Source organism: Colius striatus, chromosome 7 (genome assembly GCF_028858725.1).
Source record: "Colius striatus isolate bColStr4 chromosome 7, bColStr4.1.hap1, whole genome shotgun sequence".
Lineage (NCBI taxonomy): Eukaryota > Metazoa > Chordata > Aves > Coliiformes > Coliidae > Colius > Colius striatus.
This window is the reverse complement of record NC_084765.1, coordinates 2,428,490-2,455,083: the sequence shown is the minus strand read 5'-3', so window position 1 is coordinate 2,455,083 and position 26,594 is coordinate 2,428,490. Positions and strand designations below refer to the sequence as shown.

The following is a 26,594-nucleotide window of genomic DNA, read 5'->3' as shown; positions in this document are numbered from 1 at the left end:
CTTTCATATGCTAAAAATAGACTGGGCTTGCAGAGACCAGCAGGATCCTTTGGTATGGGGTTTATGGAGCCCACCTCAAGTTTTAGTTCCCCCTGGTGATGTATGCAAATTCCTCACAAAGCAAACACTCAACCCAGCAGGTTGTGCAAACTAAATATCCCACTTTATATTTAGGATATGAAAGACCAGAGAGACAGAAGCCTTCCCAGAACTACAGAGAAAGTTGGGGTTTGAATGCAGGTCCTCTGAGAACCAGCCTGCAGCACACACTGCAAGAGAGCCCAGTGAGGTGATGCTTTGTAACAGTGTGTCTGAGGTGAGATAAACCTTCAAAAGCATCTTACTCTGAGTAGCATCAGGAGGAGCTGATATGTGATTACTTAATACCTATACTTGTAATGGGGTAGTTTTGAGAATAAACTTTGTTGTGAGACAGTTCTCTGTATGCACAGGAGAGAATAATAACCAAAGTGAATCAAAACTAATTAAAATAATCATTCAAAAGAGACATTTCTTCCAAAGATATTATTACAGAACAATAAAAGAAGTTGCTGTGCAAACATGGCACATTTTATTGAAGGCAGTGTTTCTCTATTCAGAACCCTATGGACTGGAAATCAAAATCAGAAGGAAGCAAGAAAATGTTTCTCATCTACAGAAAATGATGAAAATTAAATATTAGAAGGAAAAAACCCACCAAAAACAACACATCAACCAAAGCAAAAAAAAAAAAAAGATAACAAATAGTTGGCAATAAAGATTTTTTGAGGAGAGAAATACTGGACAACTGTCAAACTAGCCAATAATGCTAACAGACTTGACAAGTATGTCTGAAAAATATAAAGCCATTTATTCTGAGCCATTGTTCTTATTTCCAGTTGACACTGAGCACAGTTCAGTACCAGGTTAAGGACTATATATACTGCTTCCTATTGTGAGAGCCCAACAAAATCAAGATTTAACAAAAGACAATCATAAGAATTCAATAAAATGTTGAGAAACAGATATCTATGTATTTTCTTCACTGCTTTACAGATTTATAACAAACATATTTAAAGACTAAAATGAGAAGTTTTACTTTTAAATGAGTAATATTTTTAGAAGCTAAAGTCAGAAAACCGTGGAGTTACAAATAATGAACAAATCATGAACACTGGAAGCACCAAAATGCAAGTGTTAGAATTATGTTTAAAAGCTGGTAGCACTGAAAATGACCACAAAGTGATTCATGGCAAGCAAACATGTCTGTTTGCAAACCCAGTACTTTCCAAAAGCGTGAAAAATAGTCCCACTTAGGGTACTGGAGAAGTGGGTAAGATCCAGACTGTATTCATCAGTTTAGAAAGAATATGCTGGCTGTATTCATTTCCCCTGAGTTATAAGCCAGACTTTTTCAACGAAAGCTGCTCCTGCATGTTAACTTAATCTGCGTGCCTTAAATAGGAATGTAAGCAAAACAGCAATGGAGCAAATTGACTGTGAGGTGCATCTGCTCTGCATTTTAGAGAAAAAAACCAATCTGAAAAAATAAATCAGACCCCAAACCCAACCCTGTGTTAGTAAATGCTGAAACACCCCAAATCTCAGTTACCCTGGGTGGTTCAACTGCAGTTACATACCTTTCCTAAGAGTATATTAATTTAGGATATGACAGCTCAGGATGAAAGTTTACTACCTCTGTTTTCCAATCAAGCACAGCCATGTATGAATACATGCATTACCCTGGCTGAATGATTGCACAGATTTCCTTCACTTCCTTATATATCAGCTGTTGAAACCCAGGCTGGCTTCTACAACAGTTTAAACACAAGTACATAACCTTTTGCTGCAAGCAAGTGAGCAAAAACCACCCTCTGATTCTGTTCTGCTGACTGAGTCACAGGTGTGGTAACCCTGCATATGGATTCACCTTAATTCTAGTATCCTTTTTCATCTAGTTCTATGTATTTCTCCCCTGTAAATAAACAGAGTTTTCTAAAAGGTAGATTTGCACAACCATGTCAGTTTGAAAGCTGATAATTAGAATGGGATCATGCATCTACCAAAAACTGTTGTCATGTCACTGATCTGGTGTTTGTTATGAGTAACGGTGTTGAAAACTCTCTGGGTGGATAATTGCCTAGCAAGCATCACTTTTGCACGTAAGATCATCACTAAACCACCTCAACTTTCACACCTCACTCCAACAAAAGGTCTGGAAAGATTAAATTAGATTCATAACGTTCATTTGTACAATAAAAGCTGCAAAACAGAGTCTATTAAACTATTGAAAATATCAAGTACTTTTTAACGTAGAGAGGTAAACTGACATTTAAATAGCAATCCAGCAATTAGATGCAGGTTAGTAAGCAAATGATGGAGGAATTTCACTTATTAAAAATGCCTCTGTATATGTTAGAAAGCTGACAATAGCTCTGCTTGCAAAAGGTACTCTTGCTAAGTACAACATATTGTACCATAGAATAGAACCATAGAATAACTGCTGAGACAGCAGGCAGGAGTGCTTGGGGTTCGCATTCTTTGTGTTCCAAATCCTTCCTGTTTTCCACTGCTAAACACAAGAATTTGTCAACTGACTAACTCCTTCAGAGAAGGAAAAGAAATCTATCTAAAAAGCCTTTCTATTCCAGTGACAAACAGCATTAACCTTAATATAATCTAATCTATATGAAACAAATCTAGCTTTCATTTCAGCCTCCCTTTAAGAAGGGGAAATACTGGATTACAAGACTTAACAAAGATAGATTAGGGGCATTTGAATAGTTATAGACTATCCAGCTATCATACACAGCCATCAAAGTATTTACCCATCATGCAGCTTTGAATCCCATTTTTCCACTTTCAGGAAACCTGCTGAAACAGGAACACTTCGATAAGGCAACTACAATTAACACAGAAAGCTGGAGCTGTGCATCACAGAACTCTTTACATGCTGCAAGTTATGCCAGCTACTTTGTAAGGATATCATGCTGCAGGTCTTAAAATGGCACAGTTACCCATTTTGCATTATTGCCTACCAGGTGAGGCATGGGCAGTTTCCTTAACTTCAGAGCTGCTGAAGAGAAGCATTTTGTCTCAATATTGAGGTTCTAATAGCTTGGAACTAGACTTAGTTAGAGAAAACTGCCTCAGTCAACAACACACAGAACAGAGCACAGCAGTACGCCTCTGGGAGACCCAACAGGACAAGTTCAAACATCCAGAGCTGGGCCCAGATTGTAAGAAAGCAGCAAAATGGCTAAAGAACTAAATACCACTTCTGAAGAAGAAATGGGGAAAAAAAGAAAAGCTGCAGAAAAACAAGACTTGGGGATGAATAATCCTAGTTTTTGATTCTTGGACAATAGGTGCCTACATAATTTCCAGCTGCAAAGAACAATCAATTTGTTAGGTGTACACTTGATTCCTACTAAAATATCTCAGATTCCGAAAATGCACAGGTAATTATGGGAACAAAGTACCCACTCACAGACAAAACTCATCTGAAATTCAATTTCCAATCTGTATGTGTTTTGTAAAAGCCAGCTCCATAATAGGCACAGGCAAAAAAAAGCTCATTTAGATATAAAAAAAACTATCAAGAAACTTGGAGAAAATGCTTACAATAAATGTTTTGCTGGTCATCTAAAAGCAGTTATCTCTTTAATTTAGCAGTTAAAGTGAGTCATAATAACCCTCAGTGTAAATAAATATGCCAAAAGCACTGTTGACAACTTAAAAATCTGTCAACAATGACTACTGCCTCACACAGAGCTAAGTAGTGCTGAAAAGCCAAGCCACAGGTTGATTCTGTTCAAAGCAATGGCAGCTGTTTGAAGCTTGTTAGAAGAACAATTCTAAAAGGGTTGTAATAGAAACACTAAACAGATTTATATTGTGAATGGAAAAAGACAAATGATTCTCTAATTTTGCAGCTTCTGTTTCTTTATAAGAAAATAAAACACAGTTAATACAGGAGTTTGGCATCTACTTTGTTAGGCTTGCTTTGGGGACTACAAAGAATGAGCTTCATGCATTTCCTCACCTATTTTAGCATCCAGGCTGGCATCAAATATATGCATGGTTATAGCATTTTGGTTTATGACATTAGTGCAAGTCCAAGCCTAGGCTTTATAAAAAGGCTTTTCTGCCACTTTTAATGCCAATTCCTTAGCAACTACTAAATTAGTAAATCATGGATATTTCATGCTGAAGTTTATCCCTGCAATGACTTACTCTGCCCAGACTATCATGACTCTCTTGTAATCCTCCTCATTCCAGTGAGTACCTAAGCAACCATGTTATTTGTCCACAATCAACCCTTTTTATTCTAGGTTGTAAATAAACCCTTCCACAATTTCTTTTTTACCTATATACATGCTTTTCCATTTTCTCTTCATCACTAAATGCAGGATACATCTAGCTACCTGCTTTTATCCTATCACCCTGTTTATCCATTCTTGAAAAACTCCATTAAATCTTTGATTTATTTGGTAGCACAATTTTCAGTGTTGTGGTCAGCAAAGCCTTAAGAGACCTTCATGTCCAACCTCATCCAGTACCCTGTAACAGAAAAGTTGCCACTTGCCAGGAAGACTATCCAGGAGTTCCTACTTTGAAAATTGACAGATAAACTTCTCACCGTGGAGAAATAATATTTCTGTAACAAGGGAAAACTTTGTACCACAAGATGAGGAGAACCAGAAATCCAGCTCCCCAAACTACTACCAGAATATAAGAAGCAAAAATGAAGTAGTAGAGATAAAGGATTGTTATTTTCTATTGTTATATAGTAGACTCTCTGAAAAGATTCTTATCTGTGTTACAGTAGGATATAAACTGCTATTTCTTATCTGATTGATTTCAAGTAGATTTCAATTTCCTTATTAGATAAATTTGCTGAGTCCCACAGTCACAAGCCATAGGGAATGCTTTGAATGCAGCAGAACAAAAGGCAGGGGTTCCTCAGAAAGCTGTCTTCTATCATGACCTCTCTCACTGGTGTCCTGCATTGCACAACAACTTCAGAGGAGCACAATGGCTCTGGGAGAGGGATGACCACCCATTAGCATACCTCCAATACTGAATGCTCCCATTTATTAAAAGCATCAGGCTTTTCATTAGATCATATGTCAAACTACATTGCCTTGTGTGTCCTGGTTTTCATCCCTTCTATTTCTTATTAGAGAAGACAGATCCCTAGAACGTTCATACATACTAATGTGGTGCAAAGACACAAATGAGACTGAAAGCTTAGTTTGAAGTTTGTGATTTATTCTTTCACCTCCAGCTGCAGCAGGATGAGAAAAGGAATAAGGAAAGAAGCCTTCTCATGCTGTTTTATGTAATTAATGAGTTAAATCTGAAACCATGGCCACTCTTCTACAGATGACATGTGCTAGAAACTGAATGCAAAGGAAATAATATCTGAAGGAATTCAGAGCTTCTACTAGATCAGATTCAAAAGTTTTGAATCTCCTTAAATCAGGAGTGTTTCTGCAGTTCCCACCACCCACACAAATGCAGTGGGGAGCCTGTTCTGTATACCAACCTGAAGTGGTTTATCTAACCCCTCTGAAACATCTAAACCATTTTAGGAATCCACTTCCACAGCATAGGTTAAAAGATTATGACTTTCAGGAAAACCTACCTAGAAAACAAAATGAGTAGAATACATGTTATCTGGAGTTCTCATTCGCTTTTTTTAGATGTAGAGATAATAGCAGAGAAGTGTTTTTGTACAGTCTGAGGCTGTGGATAAAGCTATTTCTTCAGAAAAGTAGAAGTTTTGGGTGTGGAGGCAGAATGGTTGGGAAGAGGAGGTAAGGTTACTGCTCATGAAGCATGGGATTATCAGACATCAGGCAACTTCCTCTGGACAGATTTGTGAAACACAACTAGCAGGTGAACTGAGCTTTCCAGCAGCCTGCAAATTGTTTGCTCATCTCTGAATAAGAAAACCAAAACTGGCAATAAATAAAGGAATATGTACACACACAGGCAACTCCACGTTGGAGTATTTCTCCTGCTTACACCTCCAACCCCTAAAAAAGAAAAAACAAAGTAAAAATTGCAGGTATTAGATTATTTCTACTGCAGCACTCAACAAGAGAGATTTCTTAGTTAATTCTGCACTATTTAAAACAACTCATCTATTTTCCTTCACCTGTAATTGTGCTGGTTTGTAGCAACATGTCACAACTAAAAGAAATTGTATTTTCTCCCCTAAAATACCAGGCACAAGTACTGTTTTTCATAGAGTTCCATTCCAGCAACCAGGTTTCCATAGTATCAAGAGACTAAAAAAAGCCAACAGGCTTCAGAGAAATTAATTTTCATATGATGTCTTCTGGAAATCTCCAAACTATACCTTAAAAAACGGTGTTTATGTATATGGTGTTATTAGTCTTAACATCTAACCTCAACACTCAAGAGCTAGAGGTGACTTGTATCATTCTTGTCCTGTTTGAACAAAGGACAGACAGACGTCTGCAAGAGTGAAGACCATCCATAGCTGTGTTCTCTGTGAAACACTGGATGGCCAAGATGGCTGGATGCCACTGGATGGCTTCCAGGTGGCCAAGAACTGGCTATCTATAAGCAGCTTATCTTTAAATAAATTTGCTATTTTTAGAGGATTTAGTGGTAGGAAGTCAGGGAAATACTGTCTCTCATATTCACAAGAAGTCAAAAAGCTCCCTTGTGAGAGCTCCATCCTCCACACCCATCCTCATTAGCTTTGGCAGAATCTCTCAGGACAGAAATGTTAACAAAGTCCTCTTAAAAATACTGTGGCACCTGGGTCAAAATGCCTTAAAATTGATAATAACTGAATGGACACAGAGCTAATTCTGACTGCTGCTGCCATTATCACAATTCCTTCCAAATCCTCCCCTGAAAGAAGCATAAAAATCAGTTCTGAGTATCAAATAGATGTCTCATTTCTGGGAAATATGTTAAATAAAACCATTTTGCACCTTGGCATTCACACAGAATCAAGGCTAAAGGAAAATGTTTCCCAGTTTTGCTCACAGCCTGGCTTTGTATGTCTGACAACAGCAAAGTGATTTCATCTTTGTCTGCTTTTTGGTCTTATTTTAAAGCATATTATTTGCTTAGGCATGAATAACTGAGCTCTTCTAAGAACAAGAGTCTTTTTTCTGTCTAGCCATTTTTATCTATCTGAAAAGGTAACAGTCTTATTAATGTATTTTTAGAATTGAACAAGATTGGCCCATCTCTTTTTTTATGCTCACACTGAGGGCATTTGGAATGCCATCACTTCCTACAGGTTAGAGGCTGCATTTAAACAGATAAAAGGAACAATCCAAAACAGTTGTCATTTTTTTTCTCTACAGTGCTTTTATGCAGATCCAAAGCACTTTGAAGGAACAATAATTTCATTCAGCTACCATCATCGTCCATTAAAAACAGAAATTAAGAAAAACAAACCCCAAACCCTCTCTCACTGAGTTTAAGTAGAAAGCAAAGTACTTTTCTATCAAGAGAAGAATTAATCTGCTTCGTCAGAGACTGTGTAGATACATCACATTGGTCAACATTCGTCCCACAGCTGCTCTTTTTCCAAGACCCCAGTGTCTCAATTCTCCAATACATCTGTAGTTATGCTTAAGCAGAGGAATTTCATAACCAAAACAGCAAGTTTCCTTTGGACTCTAACAACTTCAGTTATCATAAGTTGTCAGGGGTATGCTTGTGCTTAAGACATCATTTACAGTTGTCACCAAGAGGATGGTGACTAACTGTTAAACAGATATTACCTTTTTCCTCTAATGGTTGGTTGACTCAAACTATGCATCAATTATATATATAAATTTCAAAATATATACATTTCCATTATGCTAGATCTGCTTGCAGGTTACTGAGAGTCCTGCTATCCTTCAAATAGCTATGTACATACACACACACACACATATATCTATTATATATTATATATATACACACATATGTATGCTGAAACATTGCAGTACTGTTGCAGTTTTGGTAAATCTATCACTGAAAAGATGCAAGACTATTGTTTGCACAATTGAACCAAACTCCAAACTAGATGCTGTCTAGGAACAGAACAGCTCAGAGTGTGCTGCAATGGAGCAGCAGCCAAATTGGCAACAAAAACCCCCTAATGCAATGCAGTGAGTTGAGTTGAGCTTTATTCTTTTGGTCCACCAAAAGGCCTAAATTGTGAGAGGTAAAGAGCACACAAAAATGTTAGAACATAGTTCTTTTTTTCTCCTACACACAATACTAGGGAGAATCTTACTAAGTACCACATCAAGCTGTTGTGCAGACTTTTGGCAGGGCATGAACAAACTTTCAGAAAGCAAGCACATGAAATTGCAAACTGATAATCCACATTATTACAGAGACACAAAAACCCCCTCAGTTCCTTTCCAAGGGAATAAATACACTGTAGTCCTCATATGGCTGCCTGGAAAAAAAAATATTTAGGTTTATATCTGGTGGGAGAAGCCAGAGAAGTTCACATAGAAATAAGAGAAAACTCAGCCACAATCATCAATTAGTGACAATTATCTAAGAATGGGAAAGTTTCTCTATTGCTAAAAAGATTCAATTCAGTAATAGATGGCTTTGTAAACCCATGAATTCAACCAGCCATTGAACACAAATGTAAGATGCAACATTTCTAGGCTTGCCAAAAAAAATTCCTAATGGCTATAGTCTAAGTTACAACAATAAAGTTAAAAGTTTTGAACTCTGAATAAAGTGTTTACTTGAATAAAACACAAACCCAACCTATGGCTGAATAGGAATCTAAAGTTACTCGAGTGTGTATGTGTCTATTTACAAAGAAAAATAAAATCCAGGGTATTTCAAATGTCTCCCTAAATGCTTTTTACTGCTTCCTACATACAGTCAGAGGATGGATATCCAATACAACAGTAAAATAACACTGTCTATAAAGTGATGTTACCTTTCCACCTGTCACTACTTAAAGTTTGTACTAGTAAATTCTATAAGCTTTTAAGGATGAAGAAGTACAGGCAGTTATATTACAGATCATTTTGCCTGTTTTAACACAGGTACCAACTGAACTGTTCTGCAGCAAAAGAATGATATTTCATAGAATCATAGAATGGTAGGGGTTGGAAGGGATCTTTAGAGATCATCTAGTCCAACCCCCCTGCAGAAGAAGGTTCACCTTACCTCTCTGGTTTTGATCCTCAAATCAAACCTTGAATTTTGACTCTTTTTCTTTTTTCTCTTTTTTAATGGATAATACTGTGGGTTTATCTAGTTTACATTTTAACTGAATGTAAATAAGCAGCTATCCTATACCGAAGACAATAAGATTTCAATTCATCTGGAAAAATAAGTGATTTTATGGCACAATAATGCAAACTGCAATGCCTCACTTTGAGAATAAATGTATTATTCTGGTAAATGCAGCAGAATTAGTTTCACTTTCTAGGTATTGGTATTATAGCATTATTATTTGGTATGAGATATGCTCTGTGGCAGAAAAAAGTCCCCACACATCACATCACGTAACGTTTACAAAACAGCTACATGCTCATGGGTACAATAATAACAAATAGTTAATAATCTACTGCCTTTTGAATTAGTAAAATAGTCTATATGCTATTAAACTAAAAAAAAACCCAAAAGACTATTCCAAGTTAGTAATTCTCTTCCACTTTAAGGGATCACTTTATTCAAAAGTGATCAAAGTAAATCTCAAAAGGAAATACAACCCCAACTTAAATAATTAAGTAATGTTGTACAGCAACACTATGAAGGGCTAAGTTCAATGGTTCCTCAATTTAAGCTCAGTTTGACTACTATATAAAACAAAGGTAACCAAGGGTTGGGCACATGATGGTTATTCATAAATAAGAGATTTAGAATCACAGCTAATAATTTTTCACGTATTTCAATTATGAAATCAAATCAGCTTATGGTTTGATTTCTTCTGATCAAGCATGTATCAACTTGAAAGAGGTGTGTACTATAAAAATCCACTCACTCTGACAAACTGCCAATGGACTGTAATGGCTTTAGTACTGGTGTGACCATTAACAATGGCTGGAACTTCTAACTGTAGAAGCTGTAATTTTTAGGTTGGATAGCACTTGCGTCAATATGTTGCTATACTTCTGTCTTTTTACTTTGATATTGAGACTGAAGAAAACACTAACTAAAATACTGAAAAATAGCAAACATGCAATCTCTTTCAGCTATAACAACCAAATCATAACATTTCTGATTGTTTATCAAAGCTAAGAAAAATTACCTGAATCAGCAACTGTTGAACTGCTTACGAAAATCTGCATACAATGAAAGCTGTCTCTAGCTGTTTCAGCTCTAAAACTATTTGTGTGCTCTTCCAATACACTTTTATTTGTGCTCTCTCCAGAAAAGCCACTACACACATTACAATTGTTATCACAAAAACTATGACTGGGTTTGAAGCAAGAGGAAAAAAAACCTACATTGCCAGATATTTCAGTGAAGTGCCTTTGGAAGTAACGTTCACAGACAAGTTGAACCATAATCTCTGATGTTAAAATTCATTGTCCAGGTTGGGCAAATCAGTATCTCCATGGCTTTTCAGAAAAGCTGCAAACTTGATAAAAGTTCAGTCAAATAATACTATGTCAACCCTTTTTCAGCTAATTACTACTCTGTTCACCTGCTGAAGCAAGACAACATCTCTTCTTCCTTTTCTCTATAGATCTTTTATTTATTCTGCTCAACACATCATCCTCAACATTGAAGTGCTTTAGTATGCTCAGTAGCTGACATTGAAGTTGAGAGACTTTAATTACACTAAGAAATTACACTAAGAAATCACGTCTTCTCTTCATCTACCCTCATGATCAACTCCTCCTTCCAAAGAAAGGATCTATCTTCCTGTCAAACCCGGCTTTCCACAGCAAGGATTAAAGGAAAAGGTTCCCTTATCTATATGACCCCAAGCCACTGAACCTCCTCAAGCAAGAGTGAAGCATCTGCTCTCCATTGCATTTTGCCCTCTGCCAAACTGGACTGTTGCTTCCCTAAAGCCTGACGCTTCCCACAAGTGTTATAGATGGGTCTAATTAGGATCCTAGTTGCCCATTAACTCCTTTATTATCCCAGTGACATTTATGATAAATGCATTATATTACTTACAAATGGTTGAGGTGGCACTTAGACACAGCAGCACAAACTTTAGAGTCATGGGAGAAATCATTTCACAGTAAGACAGACTCAGACTAGCAACACCAGTTACGATAACCACACGCTGCAACATACAGTCCATTTAACTCTCCTCAGTTCCAGACTGGAAATAAAGTAGCTTGGCATTCCTAGAAGTGCAGGTAGACCAGTTATTTATATTTCAACAGTAGGATCTTTTGCATCAGTGTAAATATTTTCAAAGATGGCTTTTGAGAGACAGACTGTACTGTGCACTGCACAAGTCTAAATAGACAAGAAACCCTTTGCCTTTCTCCAACATAAAAGCCTTAAATAACAGCAAAGTTGGGATATCTCAGGATTACCTTGTCCTCTTAATCAAGTAAAAAAATTCAGAACAGAAAAACATAAAATTACACAGAAATGGGTTTGATTTGCACATAACAAATGCTTCTTTCAGAATTAATTACAAATATGCTGGACTGTGTAGAGTATGGATTAATGTCCTGATTCAGCAATGCATGTGTATGTTTAACTGCTATTCTAAGCCAAGTCCAGGAGTAAATTGTCTAGACAATTAATTATAATTATTCTTTCATTTGCTGGAAAACCAGCAAAGCTTTCTGCAGCATCAGTTATCCTGACTTCTTGCATCCCCTTCAAAAAATCCATATGTATAGTTATCATTCTAATCCTCCCCATTAAATTACACATTATTCCCCATCAAACCTATCTATAAAATCAGTCAATACAGACTATTCATATTTCCTAAGAGATGTAAAGCCTACTAAGCAGTCAACAGCTAAAACTAAAGCATTGCTTAAAAAAAGCCCCATCTAACATTGATAATGTAGTTTTGAAAGCATCCTTGCACAGAGTACACACCAGGCCAATCTGTAAGCTATTGAACAGTTTGCTAAATGCTTATTCTTAAGCAAACAGTAAAAAAAACCACTGAGGTACTTCGAAGACACAGATCAAAATGCACATCTACTTCCTTTAGAAGCCTGCAAAGCCTGTTCTTTCACTGTTATAATGTGAAGAAGTGGTGCAACTATTCAAATTCAATCACCATGGGAGTTCAATCCACACAACAAATAAAAGCTGCATATTATATCCTCTCCCAAATGTAAAGTCCAGCTTTGCAGAAATAAATGGCATAACACCAGTAAATGCTTTAACAAAACACAGATGTGCCTGAAGTACTAAAAAAAATGAAATAAACCTGATAGATCTTACAGACGTGGCTTGGTTAACCCATCCTGAAAGACCTATTTTCAAATAGCTAGTTTCACAGAATCACAGCATCACTTTGTTCACCGTGAAAAGGTTTGGGGGGAAAGAAGAAGAAAATCCCAAACCATGATTTTGTTGCAAACTGCCTGGTAACACTAAAAAGGGTATCAATTATTTCAACAAAACCTAAAAGACCAAGCAAAAAGTCTTCTGAAGTATAAATCATGAAGGCATTTCTGGTACAAATGAAGAGATTATTCAAATATAAGACTTTCGTAGAGTAAACTATATTGCAAGAACATTCTTTCCTTGTGTTTTGTATGGCTGTATTTATAGTGCATTGTTGGGAATACTTAATTTCAAGCCAAAACAATTTGCTTTATTCTCTATAGTTTCTTAACCACAGTAGATTGCAGAAATAGTTGCACAAAAAGTCATTCTTGTGGTGACTCTCTGTAAAAATATTTCAAAGACCACAGAACTGATAGCCTACAATAAATATTGGAATTGCCCTAGATTTCAAGAATGCAAAGAAGAATAAAACCTCTCAGATTTCTCTGGCAGTGGATTCCCAAACAACAAAAAGAACAAACAGAAAATTTCCAGCCAACCTGAACGTGCTCCTTTTTCAACCGCTTTCTTAAATGCTGCATGAGATTTTAAAATAGAGCAACTGAAGTACATTAATGGTGTTAGTCCACTGAAGTTCCTGGTCAGAAGCATCACACACTTCTTCCAAAGAAAATGCTACAAAGGGAACATCACCATTTCTCCAATAGAGCACCGAGAATCAGATTGCAGGATCTCCTACCTCGATCAAAAAGTCTCCAGTTCTCAGGCCAGCTTGCCATGCTACTCCCCCTTCGTCCACAGATTCCAAGTACTGCAAAGCAGGAAAGGCTGGAGTTGGGGTGAATTCTTCAATTGGTGTATCAGCTTTAAAAATAAATACCACATTAAAAAAAGAAAGTTATGGAGTGCTTGCAAATACCACTTCACTAAAGGCCTATCATTGGCCATTCTAGTTTATGGTTAAAAATGGTGGGAGCTAAAAGTAAGAGGACTCTTCCTCAGAGGATATCAAGATGCTGGGAACAGAGTGCAATCTCTCTGCAACAGCAATCCACAGGTCTTCCATTCAGAGAGAAAAAAAATACATGCTTCTTTACTGACACAGACCAAATGAAGTTGTTTAAGGCAATAGCTGGATGGTAAGTATTCCAGCATATTCACTATTAACTCAAGTAACCCTTTTGTATGCATGGCAAAATGCTTGTAACTCTGGCAACATCCAACTAGATATTAATTATGTACTGTAGCCAGAAGAAAGCATCTAGTTAAATCCAAGGGGGATGGGGTGGGTTGGAAAGGACAGAAAAGATCAAAGAGAATTTTCCTTCCAGATTTAGGTGTATGTTACAGAGGAGGCAACAGAAGAAATCACTTTTTAGGAAAGGAGGCACGGCAGGCCTTGTAACAGCCCTCTCTCTCTCTCTGTCACGTACACATACAAGTGGAAAAGTCCTTGGGTCTTTCACCTGAGGTGCCCTCACTGTTACAGAGAAAATCTGGGGGAAAATGCCGGGCTTATACAGAGGGAGCAACCTCTGTGAGATGCACAGACAACTCATGCTAATGGGCTAGCTAAACGGTAGCACTACTGGCTTTCTGAGTACAACTCCAAAAAGACTGATTTAGCTACGATCAGAAAAAGCTTTTGCAACACTGGAAATCTCTGGTGGCACCGGTTTAGGGGTGAGGGAACAAGGAGAGCAAAAATGATGTCCCAAGAATGAAGATATGGAATAATTTTCATGCTCAAGCAAGGCAAGGGAGAACCCATGTAGAATGAGGGGGAGCAAGAGCTGGGACATACCATCATATAGATATTTTTTAAATACAAAAGGAGCAAACTAGACTGAAAGTTAAAAAGGAAAGCATTAAATAGAATGCTTTTTTTAACTCTTAAGAATGCCATCACTGCAGATTTTAGTCTACAGAAAAGTAACATGCAGCTTAACATATGACCAGCTTTTAAAATGAGCACACTACAGGCCATGCAACATACGTGCAGCTTCTGAAGATATAAAAAAAGAACATATTTTCATACTAAAACTGCACCAATGTCACCTTGCAGAAGATCCACACCTATTTTAAACAAAACATCACTCTCTTGTCTATTTCTATTCGTAGACCTATTTAAATAGACTGACATTTGAAATAAAGAAGCAGGTTTTATAAGGAAAGCAGGTTTCCCATAGTTAGGTAAACTGCACAACAAAACAGATTAATGACAAAATATTACATGTACCAATATAATAAAAATACAGATAAAACTTTCTCCCTCCCCCAAAAAAACCCCGATTATACAGTGCTTCTCCTATGTAAAAACACAAACTGCTTCAGACAGAGCCACTAAAATCCATCTGAGTAGTATAGCATACAGAGAATCCTGTTGTCTAGCAACCAAGTGCACCAAGAATAATTCCTGCTTATATTCTGAGATGTATAAATTTCTTCATGCCCGTGCACATTACACACACACACACACAGAAGCACATACCTTTTGCCCCTCTGAGCACAAATCCAAATCCTTCATTGTCCTTTTTCTGCAGGACCACTGCCTTTTCTTCTATTATGCAGTCACTGTAGAGAGAATTCCGAGGATAGCGACCATTATTACATCCCTTCATCACCACTGTAGTAGCTGCTCCTCCAGTGTGCAGGTTCATCATCATCACAGCCCGTTAATCAAATAATATTGCAGTAACCAAGCATGGGAAAATGTAGAACAAATAGTAGCGAGAGGAAGACAAAGACTAAGCTTAATGATAAAAGAGAACATGACAAGGCAACTTAAAGGGAATAAAAAAGGCAGAGAGGAAAAAGAAAGAAGAAGAAATCATGCATGGTGGTTTGTGTTCTATATGAATTACTGAATGAACATGTGATCATGTAATCTGTGGGCTAGCTAGGACTCTAAAAGGAAAAAAAGTGAACTGAATGACAGTATCATTAATAAACTCCTCAATCGTGGATGTACCAGATGCATCTTCTAGTGAAGCCAAAATGAAACCAACCAGAAGAAAAATGAGGCAGCATTTTAAATTTAAAGATAATAAATTATGATTTTATATTAGCTAACTAAAAGGCACAAATATATTCTGAAAGCTATGCCTTGCATCAAAAGCCCTTTTTCAATCCTATTGAATGTTGCATGCTGCAAGAATCCCACATGATCATCTGACAGCCTACAATGCTAACAACGTGCAGCTGCCTTGGCGTCATCAAGCACAAATTTCCACAGCATCAAGAATCTGCATAATTGAAATAGTAACAAGGCATGCACAATCAGGAGAACACATTTCTAAGGAATATTGCCCATCTTCTGATCAACAATTAATATTATAAAGCAAGGAGATGGTGTAAAGGGCTATTTATGTAAGCAGTGTGTTCTTAAAGAGAAAGTAGCCTTAGGAATCGTACTGTCATTGGCTAAGGAAAAAAGTAGACGGTAGCTGAAGAGAACGCATAAAATCCACATTCCACATGAAAATGAGTCTTTTCATACACAAGGAATGATCTGTGAAAGCCTTAAGTTGTTTAGGGTCTTTCATTAAAATTTTGGTTACTAAAAATAAGCTCAAAGTGAAAAAAAAGGGGGGGGAGGATTTTTTTTTACGCTCTTTGAAGTATAAAGCCATTAGACAGCACAAGTTGCATCCTGCTGAATACAGTCAGCGTCAGGGGTGAAGCATTCCTGAATCCTAAGCACTGCACAACATGCTGCTAGGTTGCTTTTAAAGTACCTACAAAATTATTTAGGGTAGAAAGCAATGGGAGCAAGTTTTCTTGTCTTTATTTTTTACTAGCCAACTACTGTTACCACTGCTCTTGTACTGGCTTGCTAAAGCATCCAATGCAATCAGAGACCGGATCTGCTTCAGTGCCATTAATAATCCAGGAGGGGAGGAGGAAAAGAAAGAAGAAGTGCTGTGACCTTTTCATTTAAAGCTCTGAACAAAGAGAAGGATGATGATGTCAGGATACCAGTGGACAGCCTCCCAACTCCAGATCTTTCGTGTGTCACAGACTGTCCTTTTGGTGACTTTCCAGCTGTGAGGGACACAACTTCATGTCACTGCTAACATAATGATGTAATTAGGTCTTCCCAGCTCCACAGTATTTAAACACCATACATGAATTAAAACCACTGTAATGGTGACTTTCTGAGCAACAGATGATCTCCACAACTACCAACAGCTTTTGAATACTGCTCTCAACTTACTATTATTTACACTGTAATTCAGACATTATCATTTCTTACAATTAATAGCCCTGCTATGGAAAGGACAGAAGAAAATGTGTCTTTCTTGAGAAAGCCTTCCACACTCCTGTTCAGGGATATTGGGCTGGGATGGAATATGCAACGCTCAGAGCCCACACTCTAGTGCTGAAGCCCTCCGTCAATGTCCTACTGGTAGAGAAAGTAACTGAACTTACAAGCCTGCCGGCTTTTTCCTTATTTCACCACTCTCATTTTCAAGGTGACGCTCCATACTTATCTACCAAACAGCCAAAAGTAAACCTGTCCCTAGCATTTTTCCTAATACATATTCAAATTAATGAATCTCATTTCCTTCAAGTTTCCTCATAAACAATCAATAGCTTAATAGAAATCAGAAGGCTGCTTTTGAGAACCTAATCATAGAAAGTGTTTAGGTCAAAGAACATCCCTCCTCTCCCCGGATCCCACTCTCATCTCAATTCATTAATACAAAGCATTCCTTAGCTAAATATCAAAGCTTGTTCTGATTCTTTCATTTCTGTTGACAAAACCAAACAAATTCAGAATATCATTCCTTAAAAAGCTGAAGGCAGTGCTCAGCAAACTCAGGATCAATTCACTTGATCAATATTAGGCATCTACACCTCAATAAAAAAAGGCATCTAGGGTCCTTTCACAGTTAGCTAATTAAATGCAGAGGCATTTTGAAGTTATGTAGTCTTCATTCTAATGTAGAGGTCTACGACTGTTCAGATTAGAAGCATGAAAACCACCCATGATTTTCTTTACATGTACAGTACATTTACGGCATAAACTCCCCAATTTTATACTCCACTTTAGACACTGAAACTGGGAGTGCTAAATTGTCAAAATTGTACAAAGTCTTGTGTTTCACGTGCAGGGAGGAGAGGAAAGGGAGAAGGAAGGGAAGCAGAGCAACATTTTTTGGTAATAAATATACAAATTGATCTCTGTTGACAAATACAGCTTAGTATTTGTAAATGCTGTAGCAGTCACGTACTACATAAGGAAACCTCATCACAGCCTCTGAAGCAAAAATGTAGGTTTAAAGAAAAAATCAGATGTGTAGTCATTTCTTCTCTTGTACATGCTGGGAGAAAGGGACCTCCAATAATCTTATGGCATAAGGAGTTTCAACTTGTTTAAAGCACTCACAGAAAGCAAACTGATTCTCTACACCCACCCCATTCTGCAGACCTAGGAACGAGCAGCAGGAGAAGGATAGAAACCAAACGCGCACACACAAATGAACCGACCTTGCAATCTCCACACCTCTTCTCCCAGCAAACTCACGTTGCATCCCCAAGAGCAGGGGGCAGAAGAAGGGAAAAGAAGTTTAAGCTGTGACTGTTTGCAATATTGCTTTCTGCCTGCATAGCTATGACAGGGTTGTCTTATGTCAGACTGGACACACTCTTCACTGAAGACACGCTGAATGTCTGTTCACACTCTGTCTGGTATTGGCAAGTAAAATGGTGCCAAACGTGAAGGTAGGTCAGAATTTCTCACAATGAGGCCACTTGGCAGCATTTCTTTGATCGTGAAGGTGTTGTAAATATTTAGCAACAGAACAGGGTATTACTACCAGTGACAAATAAAGACGATGTTATGTTACCAGATTGTTCAGAGGTCTGAGCTCAAGCAAGAACAAGAGGCATTTCTTCACAGCTGCTTTGAGCACCCTGTATGGCTCTACATGAAGCTGAGCAATCACTGCTACATTTGATATGCTGAATTTCAATAGGTAAAATCCTTAAAGTCCATTTCTGTCCAACTGAAACTGATCAGCTTCCATTTCAGAGAGGAGTTTTCAGAATACCACTAGCTCCATATCACTTTAATAAAAGGAGTAATTTTAAAATCAATAGCTCATTACTTAAATAGCACAAGCATTACTTTGACTTTGGGCTGTATATACCCAAGATTCATTGCATGCAAAGTTATGTGCAAAATATATCCTATCTAGTGCAGAATATTTCTGCATGAAGTGCAATCTTAAATATAAAAACTTCAGGCCAAAAAAAGAGGTCAATCTAAAACCATTTTTGCTTCATCAAAACATTAAATATGAGAGAACACAGTTGTTCATCAGTTCATGTTGCTTCCCTGACACTTTGAGGCTCAAGAACTGTGGAGAGCTGTCATAATTTCCCTAATTTTACAGACTTACCAATGGAGAAAAGAAAATAAAGAGATTTACCCATGGTCACACAGACACCAGAGATTTGAACTCGGCACTTTTTTATATTCAGCATAACAACCATCATTCAACTAGACTTTTCAAGACAGTAAGAATTTCTACTTTGCTAACAGCCCATTAACACAATACTTGAGGAAGGAAGTAGAAATGTCAAGTCCTTCATAAAGACCTGTATGAAGAAAAGAGAGGCTGAAGCACATGTTCCCGATGCAAACCCATGAAGCTTAGCTTCCATTTCAAAACTACAATCTATATTAAAGCGGGACTTATTCCAATCATTCAAATACTAAATTAGAGAGACAGAAACTATCAGGACCACAGGATATGTTTAGCTCACTTTTTATCATGTGTATCATTGCTGATTTCAATCTGAAAAACAGCACATAGAGTACACTCCACTGGAAACGATAATCATTATCTGGAAACAAAACCAACTATTTGGTATGTTGTCTATCTCACTCTAAGAGAAAAGATGAGTTTAAATAGCAATTATTTTCCTGATTCTCTCCAATCATGCATCCACTAAGAACCTAATCAAACTCTAACCTTTTCAGCTCTGACAAACTACACTACAGCCTTCCAAGGCAGAAAGGTTGTCACATAGCAGATGCAAACAACCAGAGTTACAACCAAATGAGTAGCCTTCTCAGCCCACAAACTCTTCAGTCAGATGGCCTGCTCTATCCTTGAGTTAGAAAACAGTGTGTCCAACTTCACTCAGTTGGCCAAGAAAATCCAAACCTCTTCATTAGATCTTTTTTTATGTCACCTCAACACTCTCTCTATTTCAATCTTTTTGAAAGATCCACTGAGTTCACAGATAGCTACATGTCAGAAGGATCAAATCACAGCCCAACAATAAAGGAAATGTCTTTTTAGAGAGTTCAGTAAATACCACATAGAGATGTTTGATCATGAGAAACACAAGGCTGCACATTTTCTATTGAAATTCATTTGTTGACGAAAGAAGTAGCTGCCAAACTGTAGCATGCCATAAAAGACATTTAGATATTCCCTAATTCCCACATTGCACAGGTTTAAATTGCATTGTAAGGAAATTGCAGACAGGGCATATAACTTCTTCCACTTAAAAAGCTCTTTCATTCACACTTTTAAACAAGTAATCAAACTGTTTTTACTGGATTTTGAATACTTCCTAACTTGGTAAACAGTGAATAGAATTTCACTAAGTTTCTAAACCCACTGGTATCATTTATTAATTGATCCCATAAGAATTAGGAAGGCAGAAAGATTGTGCTAATTTTTCCATCCCTGTGACTGACAGAGTTGCCCAAAAGTTTAACCATAATTATAAAGAAGTATTATATATTAAAGAAACTAAGAGTGCTCTATCTTTCAATGAATTTAGGCTACAAAACTTTACAAAGAAATACAGGTTATAAAAGAGAAACATCAAATTTTATGACACAAGTGCAAAGAAGTTACACAATTTCTTTATGCAGAATCAAGGAGAAACTTTATGTAGGTATATCAGTCCACATTCTTTTATCCAGCCGTTAGTTACACTTACTGTCATATTGTTTGGTGTGAGAGAGAAGTGAATGAGTAATGTAAAGCAACACTCAAGACAATTGATTCGGCTAGTAGTAGTTTTGGGGTTTTCCCTGCTTTTGCTCTAACTTGCTGCAACTGTAACCATTCAAGTAAGGTACTGACATAGCAAAACAGGAGGTGAAACAGCTTCCTGGAAATAGAACTCATCCAGTAAAAGCCTGATTTTATATTACACAGAAATCTCAGGATAGGATATGAAGGACAGAAAAAAGTCAGTGGTAAGGTCATGATTCTATACACACACACACAGATACAGTATATATATTAAAGATATATATGTATGGATAGACAGATATCCATATATGAATATATATATATATACACCCACTATATACACACAGACACAATTCATTGGGGGTATATATAGTCTTTTTAAAGAGAAATGTTGTTATTCTCTTGCATCAGCACTCTCAGAGAGGAAACAAAACAGCATGGTGGGGTGAGGAGAATGAACAGCTTCGTTCCTCTAAATTGATGTTATTTGTACTTTAAAAATAAATAGTCAATTGAAGTGCTACACATGACAAGGTAAAAACCAAACATGAAACAGTCAGGCAGGTGTCCTTCTAGTATAGAACATGGGAGTTTTATAATGCAGGGTACTTCAAAACATTTCACACAGATGTTCCATCAATCACATTAGTATTTTGGGCTACAGCACACTCCACTTATACCTGACACTTAGTAGCAATTTTCACTTGCAATTATCAAGCATTTGAGCAATCTAAGCCTGCACTGTGAAAATATTAGTAATCATGTTCATCCTATGAGCCTTGAACAAACAGACTGTACAAACACACACATACATTTAGGTAACTAGAAGATTTACCCATCTTACTTTTTAGGTTTGTGTTTTTCTACCCTAAACCAGCTGCAATTCCAGCCCTTGTTATTGCCTCTAAACTACACAAGAAATACAAATTTTCTCCCTAAGTATCTTAACATATAAAGTATTTACACAAAAGGAATAATAATAGCTATAAATAACAACACTGCTTTTCTGTCTAGGTTTGTTTAACCAATACATTTCCAAATGTTTTTGCTAGAGGTGGTCACTATTATCCCAGAAAACCACAGTAGCAAAGAAAAGGACGTGTTGAAGGTTGGCAAATAGGACAAGCTACAAAGGGAGAACCAGGGAAGTAAATCCAGATCTAAGATAATGGTGTGAGTGAACAAAAATGGAACTGCTTATAGCAATGCCAAAAGCAAAGAAGGATGTAGAGATGGAGAAGTACTTTTCGTGCTTCTCCAAAATCCTCCACCAGCTCCCAGCCAAGCTGAGCTACTTGCTCCTTGTCTTACTGAAAAAAATTGTACACTCTACTCCCTTCTCATGACACTGTTTTGTCATCATGCCTCAGCACTTGTACGTTCCATAGTCATACAGGGGATTACATCTGCCTTCCTCCAGATCTCTTGATTCATGTTTCTATGATACATTTTAGTCACATTTTCAGTTAAAAAAAGAGAAGTGTTTTATTAACACTTTTCAAATGTGTTACAAGCCCTTTAAGGTAGCAGGTTGACATTGCATGTCTTTATAACAATTATTAAACTCACTCTGCATTTCTGTATCATAACTTGATTTGCTCACTCACCCATTCAGAGACCCTCAAACATATTAAAGGCTAAACATAAATAAATCATGAAATAGGAGAACGAGCTGGATGATTTTAAGACCAGTGATAACCACAAGTTTCAAAGTAGTTTACAACATACCCTGTTTGCTATGATGGGCAGGAGAGATTGTCCTCCTGTCCTACATTCCTTGGAAGCTACATATAGCTCTCACCACAACAAGTCTGAGTGCCTTGACTGTTGGTTTTTGCTTTACAGACTTAAAGTTCCACGTTGCACAGAAGTGTACAGTGTTTTAACCATCAGTTTTTAAATCCTCATAAAATTTTATGACATTTGTGTGTGTGGCACATTTACAAGTAAGTTTCAAGTTCTGTCTTGAAACAATCCAGTCGGGTCAAGACAAAGACATAGAGAAAAGCTTTTCTGAAAACATTTTCCCACTTTCTTCTTCTCCAAGAACTTTAAAAACACAGCATAGAGTGGGAAACTTTGATTTTTCTAGGGTTTTACTGAAAAGGCATTAAGAGGTGATTTCAATTAGTTTAATTTTCATGTTATCTATTTGAAAACCCTGACTACTCATCATATTATTTTACAATCTTCTGAACATCACAAATGAGGTGGCAACTCCACCTTTTCTCTGAAATACTTTCTCCCCTCTCTCCATTTCTCTTCTTACACTAAGCCCTTGAGTTACTTTAAGGCTACTCCAAATTTTGTTTACTTATCTGCAAAACAGCTCGAGAAAGGTCCATCTTAAGAACTTCTCTGTCTAAAAGTATCATAGTTTGCAGCATTTTTGTCACAGCATGGCCAGTTTAGCCCACAACTTTGGTAGCAGTGAAAAAACACTGCCTTTACAGATACCAGCTGATGAAGGGACAGAACTCTGCTTTATTTAAAGCAGCTGTTACTTTTCTTAAGTGAATGTTGAACTGGAATCTCTCCTTATTGCCCCCTTTCTTTTGATGTGCAGCTACAGCTCCCTGGTTGCACTGACACATAATTTCTTGACATATAAAGCTTTTATTTTCTGAGTAGTGGAGATAGGGTAAAATTTTTGGTAACTTAATTTTAAGTCCTGAGTTTGATTTTAAGCATATTTCAGGATTTATGATATTCAAAGTGTTTTCAGTAGAGCTATAAACCACCTCTGCTATAGTTACAGCTGTTCTACAAACTTGACAGGGCTATGCTGTCAGGTTTTTGAAAGGCTAGTTTAAAGAATCAGGCAATCTACTCAATATCAGCCCTAGTTTTCACTTGTAGCATTAAACTCTCAATTCTGAGACCTGTTTCATGTTCCCAACGTGCTTTTCTTTAAAAAGCAGAGAAATTGGAAGACATACTGGTAACAGTCTAAATAAGCAGTTACCACTGTTTCCTAGTGCATGTATTTAACTGAACAGCCACTGTTCTTCTGTTCAGAATTTTACCATGAGATCAATTTTAGTGAAATGCTTTTCCATTAAAGCAAATCTTTTGTTGATACATTTGAGTCTAAATTAAGTCACTGTTAAGACATTATTTCTCTGGAATACAGGGTGAAATTTTATGTCAGAGAGAGCAGGCAGTGCCAGCAATATCACTAGCTATTCAATTGGTATATCTGCCAATCATTCAAAGCCAGCATCCCAACCTGCATGTGACAACCTCTGAGGACAGAGCTAGCATCTGTCTCTTGGCACAATGAAAGAATAATAAGTTTCAAGAGGCTTGGGTAAAGAACTGCTCTATCTGCCAGGTTCTTGGCATTCATGAGCAGTACAAGACGTGGGTTTAAGTTGAAGCTAAAACACATGGGACTCACGCCCAGACCTTCTTTGTTCCAGGTGAACATCCTGGCACCAGCTATTGCTTGGCCTTTAGCAGATCCCTCTCTGCAGGGTTTGGCCTCACTCAATTTAGAATGAAATACAACTCCAGCACATCTGTTTTTTCCTCAAGACTAAATAAGACATCTTCCTCCCATCAATTTTGCATTTTGTACAATGGAAGTGACCAGCTCTACTTAGAGCATGAAAGTCAACCCCTTTCTGACTTCTCCATAAGAGGAAAAAAGACATATATTGCCGGTCATTCACCTTCAGAATTTGCTTTGTAGACCAAATTTTGCAAATGCAACCAATATTTGTGAAAATCTGGCTCGAAATAGGGACAAAAAATGAAAATAAAGTGGTTTACATCATTGGTCCCACTGGAGGAAAGCCCACAGTGAGAGCTTTGGCCTGCCAAAACTTCAAAACGCATTGCTTACAATCAGAGGGGGCACATGTAGGCTTTTGCTCATCTACTGATTGGGTGAGAGGAAGGCAGCCAAAGGTGGAGTGGGGCAAAGAGTTAAAGGTCACTTAGAGGAAGTTAAGCCATCACAGTGGAGGCTAAGAGACAGGAATGTGAAACACTGATTCTTAGAAATGTAAACCTTCTCTTTTTCACTGAAAAATAAACAGTTAAATCTCCTGCTTTCCTCTGCTCTATCCTTGCATCTAATTATGTGGCTCCTGTTTCTAACTAACCTGGTATTACATCCTCACAATCTTTTCTTGCTGTCCTCACCTCTCATTTTCACTCCTTTTCCCTATTTTCCTTTTTTTCCCCCCGTTTTCTCTAGTCTAATTTAGAAGACTTTATTCCTCTCCATGCACTGGCCACAGGTCACTGCTTTCAGCTCTAACATTTAAATCCACCCTTTCTTGCACCATCCAGTTAGGGGAATTATACAGAAAATATTGTTGAACTGGAGATTATCAGTTGCTGTACAACCAGTGGCACATCCACCAAACAATGGCCCTTGCAATCAGGGTCTTCTGTACCCATAGTCACACAGTTATGTTTTCACTAGCACTACACCCAGATCCTTCATTTTCTTCCAGATTCATTTATAATTTGGGAAACTAGGTATATAGATTATTCTTTTTAAACTTTGGGAACTGATGGTCTTTCCTTGCCAACATTTTATCACTACAAATTTAGGCAAACATCTAGCCCAGAAATTTTCTGATGAATTTTAATCATTATTTACAAAGCCATTGGCTGCTAAGAGCGGGATCTGACTGAAGTGTTTGAAACAAACTTCACTCTAAAGGCAGCAACCAACTTTAAAATGCACTTACAAGTTTGTGGAAACTCTTAGCACTCACTGCATAGTTTTGCATTTACTGTAATTGTATTGTACTACAGATTTCAACAGACAATTTGGATACATACACACACATACAACCTTTTTACCTCCTATTTTAGTCACCACTTTAAGTATTTTCTATAGTTACCAACATAAAAAGCTTAGTCATGGCTGCACAAAACAGCAGGGGAGGAAAAGTGCAAAGTTGTTTATCAGCAAGATAATTTTAATTAGAAATTAATAACTGTAAATAAGAACTTCACATCTCCACCTGTCCCATAAAATCTACCATGTCTTAATTATTGCTTAAATGTATATGTAATTTTCCAAGTTGTATTAAATCCTATTCTACAAGTTAATGAGACACAAGGTTTTAAACATGAACTATCCTCATCTTTTTGCCTCAGACATTAAGGGCAGTTCAGTGCTATCAGACTCTAACACAGCAAATTAATTACTTCAGAGCAGGCATCAGGCAAGCCCAACAAAACATCTTGAGAAAGAAAGTAACAATTCATGCACACAAAACATTTTACACACTTTGTTGTGTATAATTTGGTTGGTGCTGACTGTTCTCTATGCCTAAAAGACCCATATGCAGAGATCTTAAATCACTGAAACCCCAATGAGCATCCAGAGGTCACCACAAGCCTGTATCATGTGCTCATCTCTGTATATCTATTTCATTACAACTATGAGCAGACATTTTTGCTACTCTCTCCCAGACAAAAAATGAGCTATGTACATATGTAAAAAAGTTCAAACACTACTAGTTTTACTTCTTTCCATCAGAGGGAATCAAGAATTATGTTTGAAATCTATGCCTGCAGGTAAGAACTGTAAAATCACTTTCAGTTTATTACAAATGTATCAGTCTCAGAAGAAAGTATCAGAAATTGGGAATTTACTGTTAAGAATGAACAGCATCCATTTTAATATCCTTACTCCAGTTCTGCAAGACATCAACTGAACACCACCAACTTCAGAGAAATCATTAGTACAGTGGAACTAGCACCATCCAACAGAAAACCCAAAAAAGTCAGTTATGTCAATGCAGAAAGGGCTATTCTCTATGTGATGATACTGCTCTCAGCATCACCGTTCTGCAGGCTTAGGGAGAGCCAACATGAAAGTGTGGCAAGCAGGATATATTAAAATAACAACAGCTCTTATGCATTCCTTCAATTTTTGTAAACATCCATGTGCCAGGATTTAACAGATTGCTGCTGAAGGCTGCACATAAGCAAGCAGCACTCAGCAAGTACACACACTCCGTTCACCACAACAGGGAAAAGATCCCACAGCTCTCTGTCTCATGTTAGAAACCTCGTGACTCCCAGTGACCAGATCTCTACAAAAGGTTTCCATCTATTTTAAATATCTATTTAAACAGATGAATAATTTCCTTTTCTTTCTTTTTTTTTTTT

General features: G+C 37.3%; 1 protein-coding gene across 2 annotated transcripts in view; it reads right to left on the bottom strand.

The window, feature by feature from the left end:
* SHANK2 (SH3 and multiple ankyrin repeat domains 2) overlaps positions 1–26,594 on the bottom strand; it is a 332,306-nt gene that overhangs the window by 118,734 nt on the left and 186,978 nt on the right. For both annotated transcript variants that reach the window (XM_061999345.1, XM_061999344.1), the window contains exons 17-18: positions 14,939–15,021; positions 13,187–13,311 (exon numbers count right to left, since the gene is read on the bottom strand). In XM_061999345.1, coding sequence (XP_061855329.1) covers positions 13,187–13,311; positions 14,939–15,021 — 208 coding nt within the window. The remainder of the gene's footprint in view (positions 1–13,186; positions 13,312–14,938; positions 15,022–26,594) is intronic.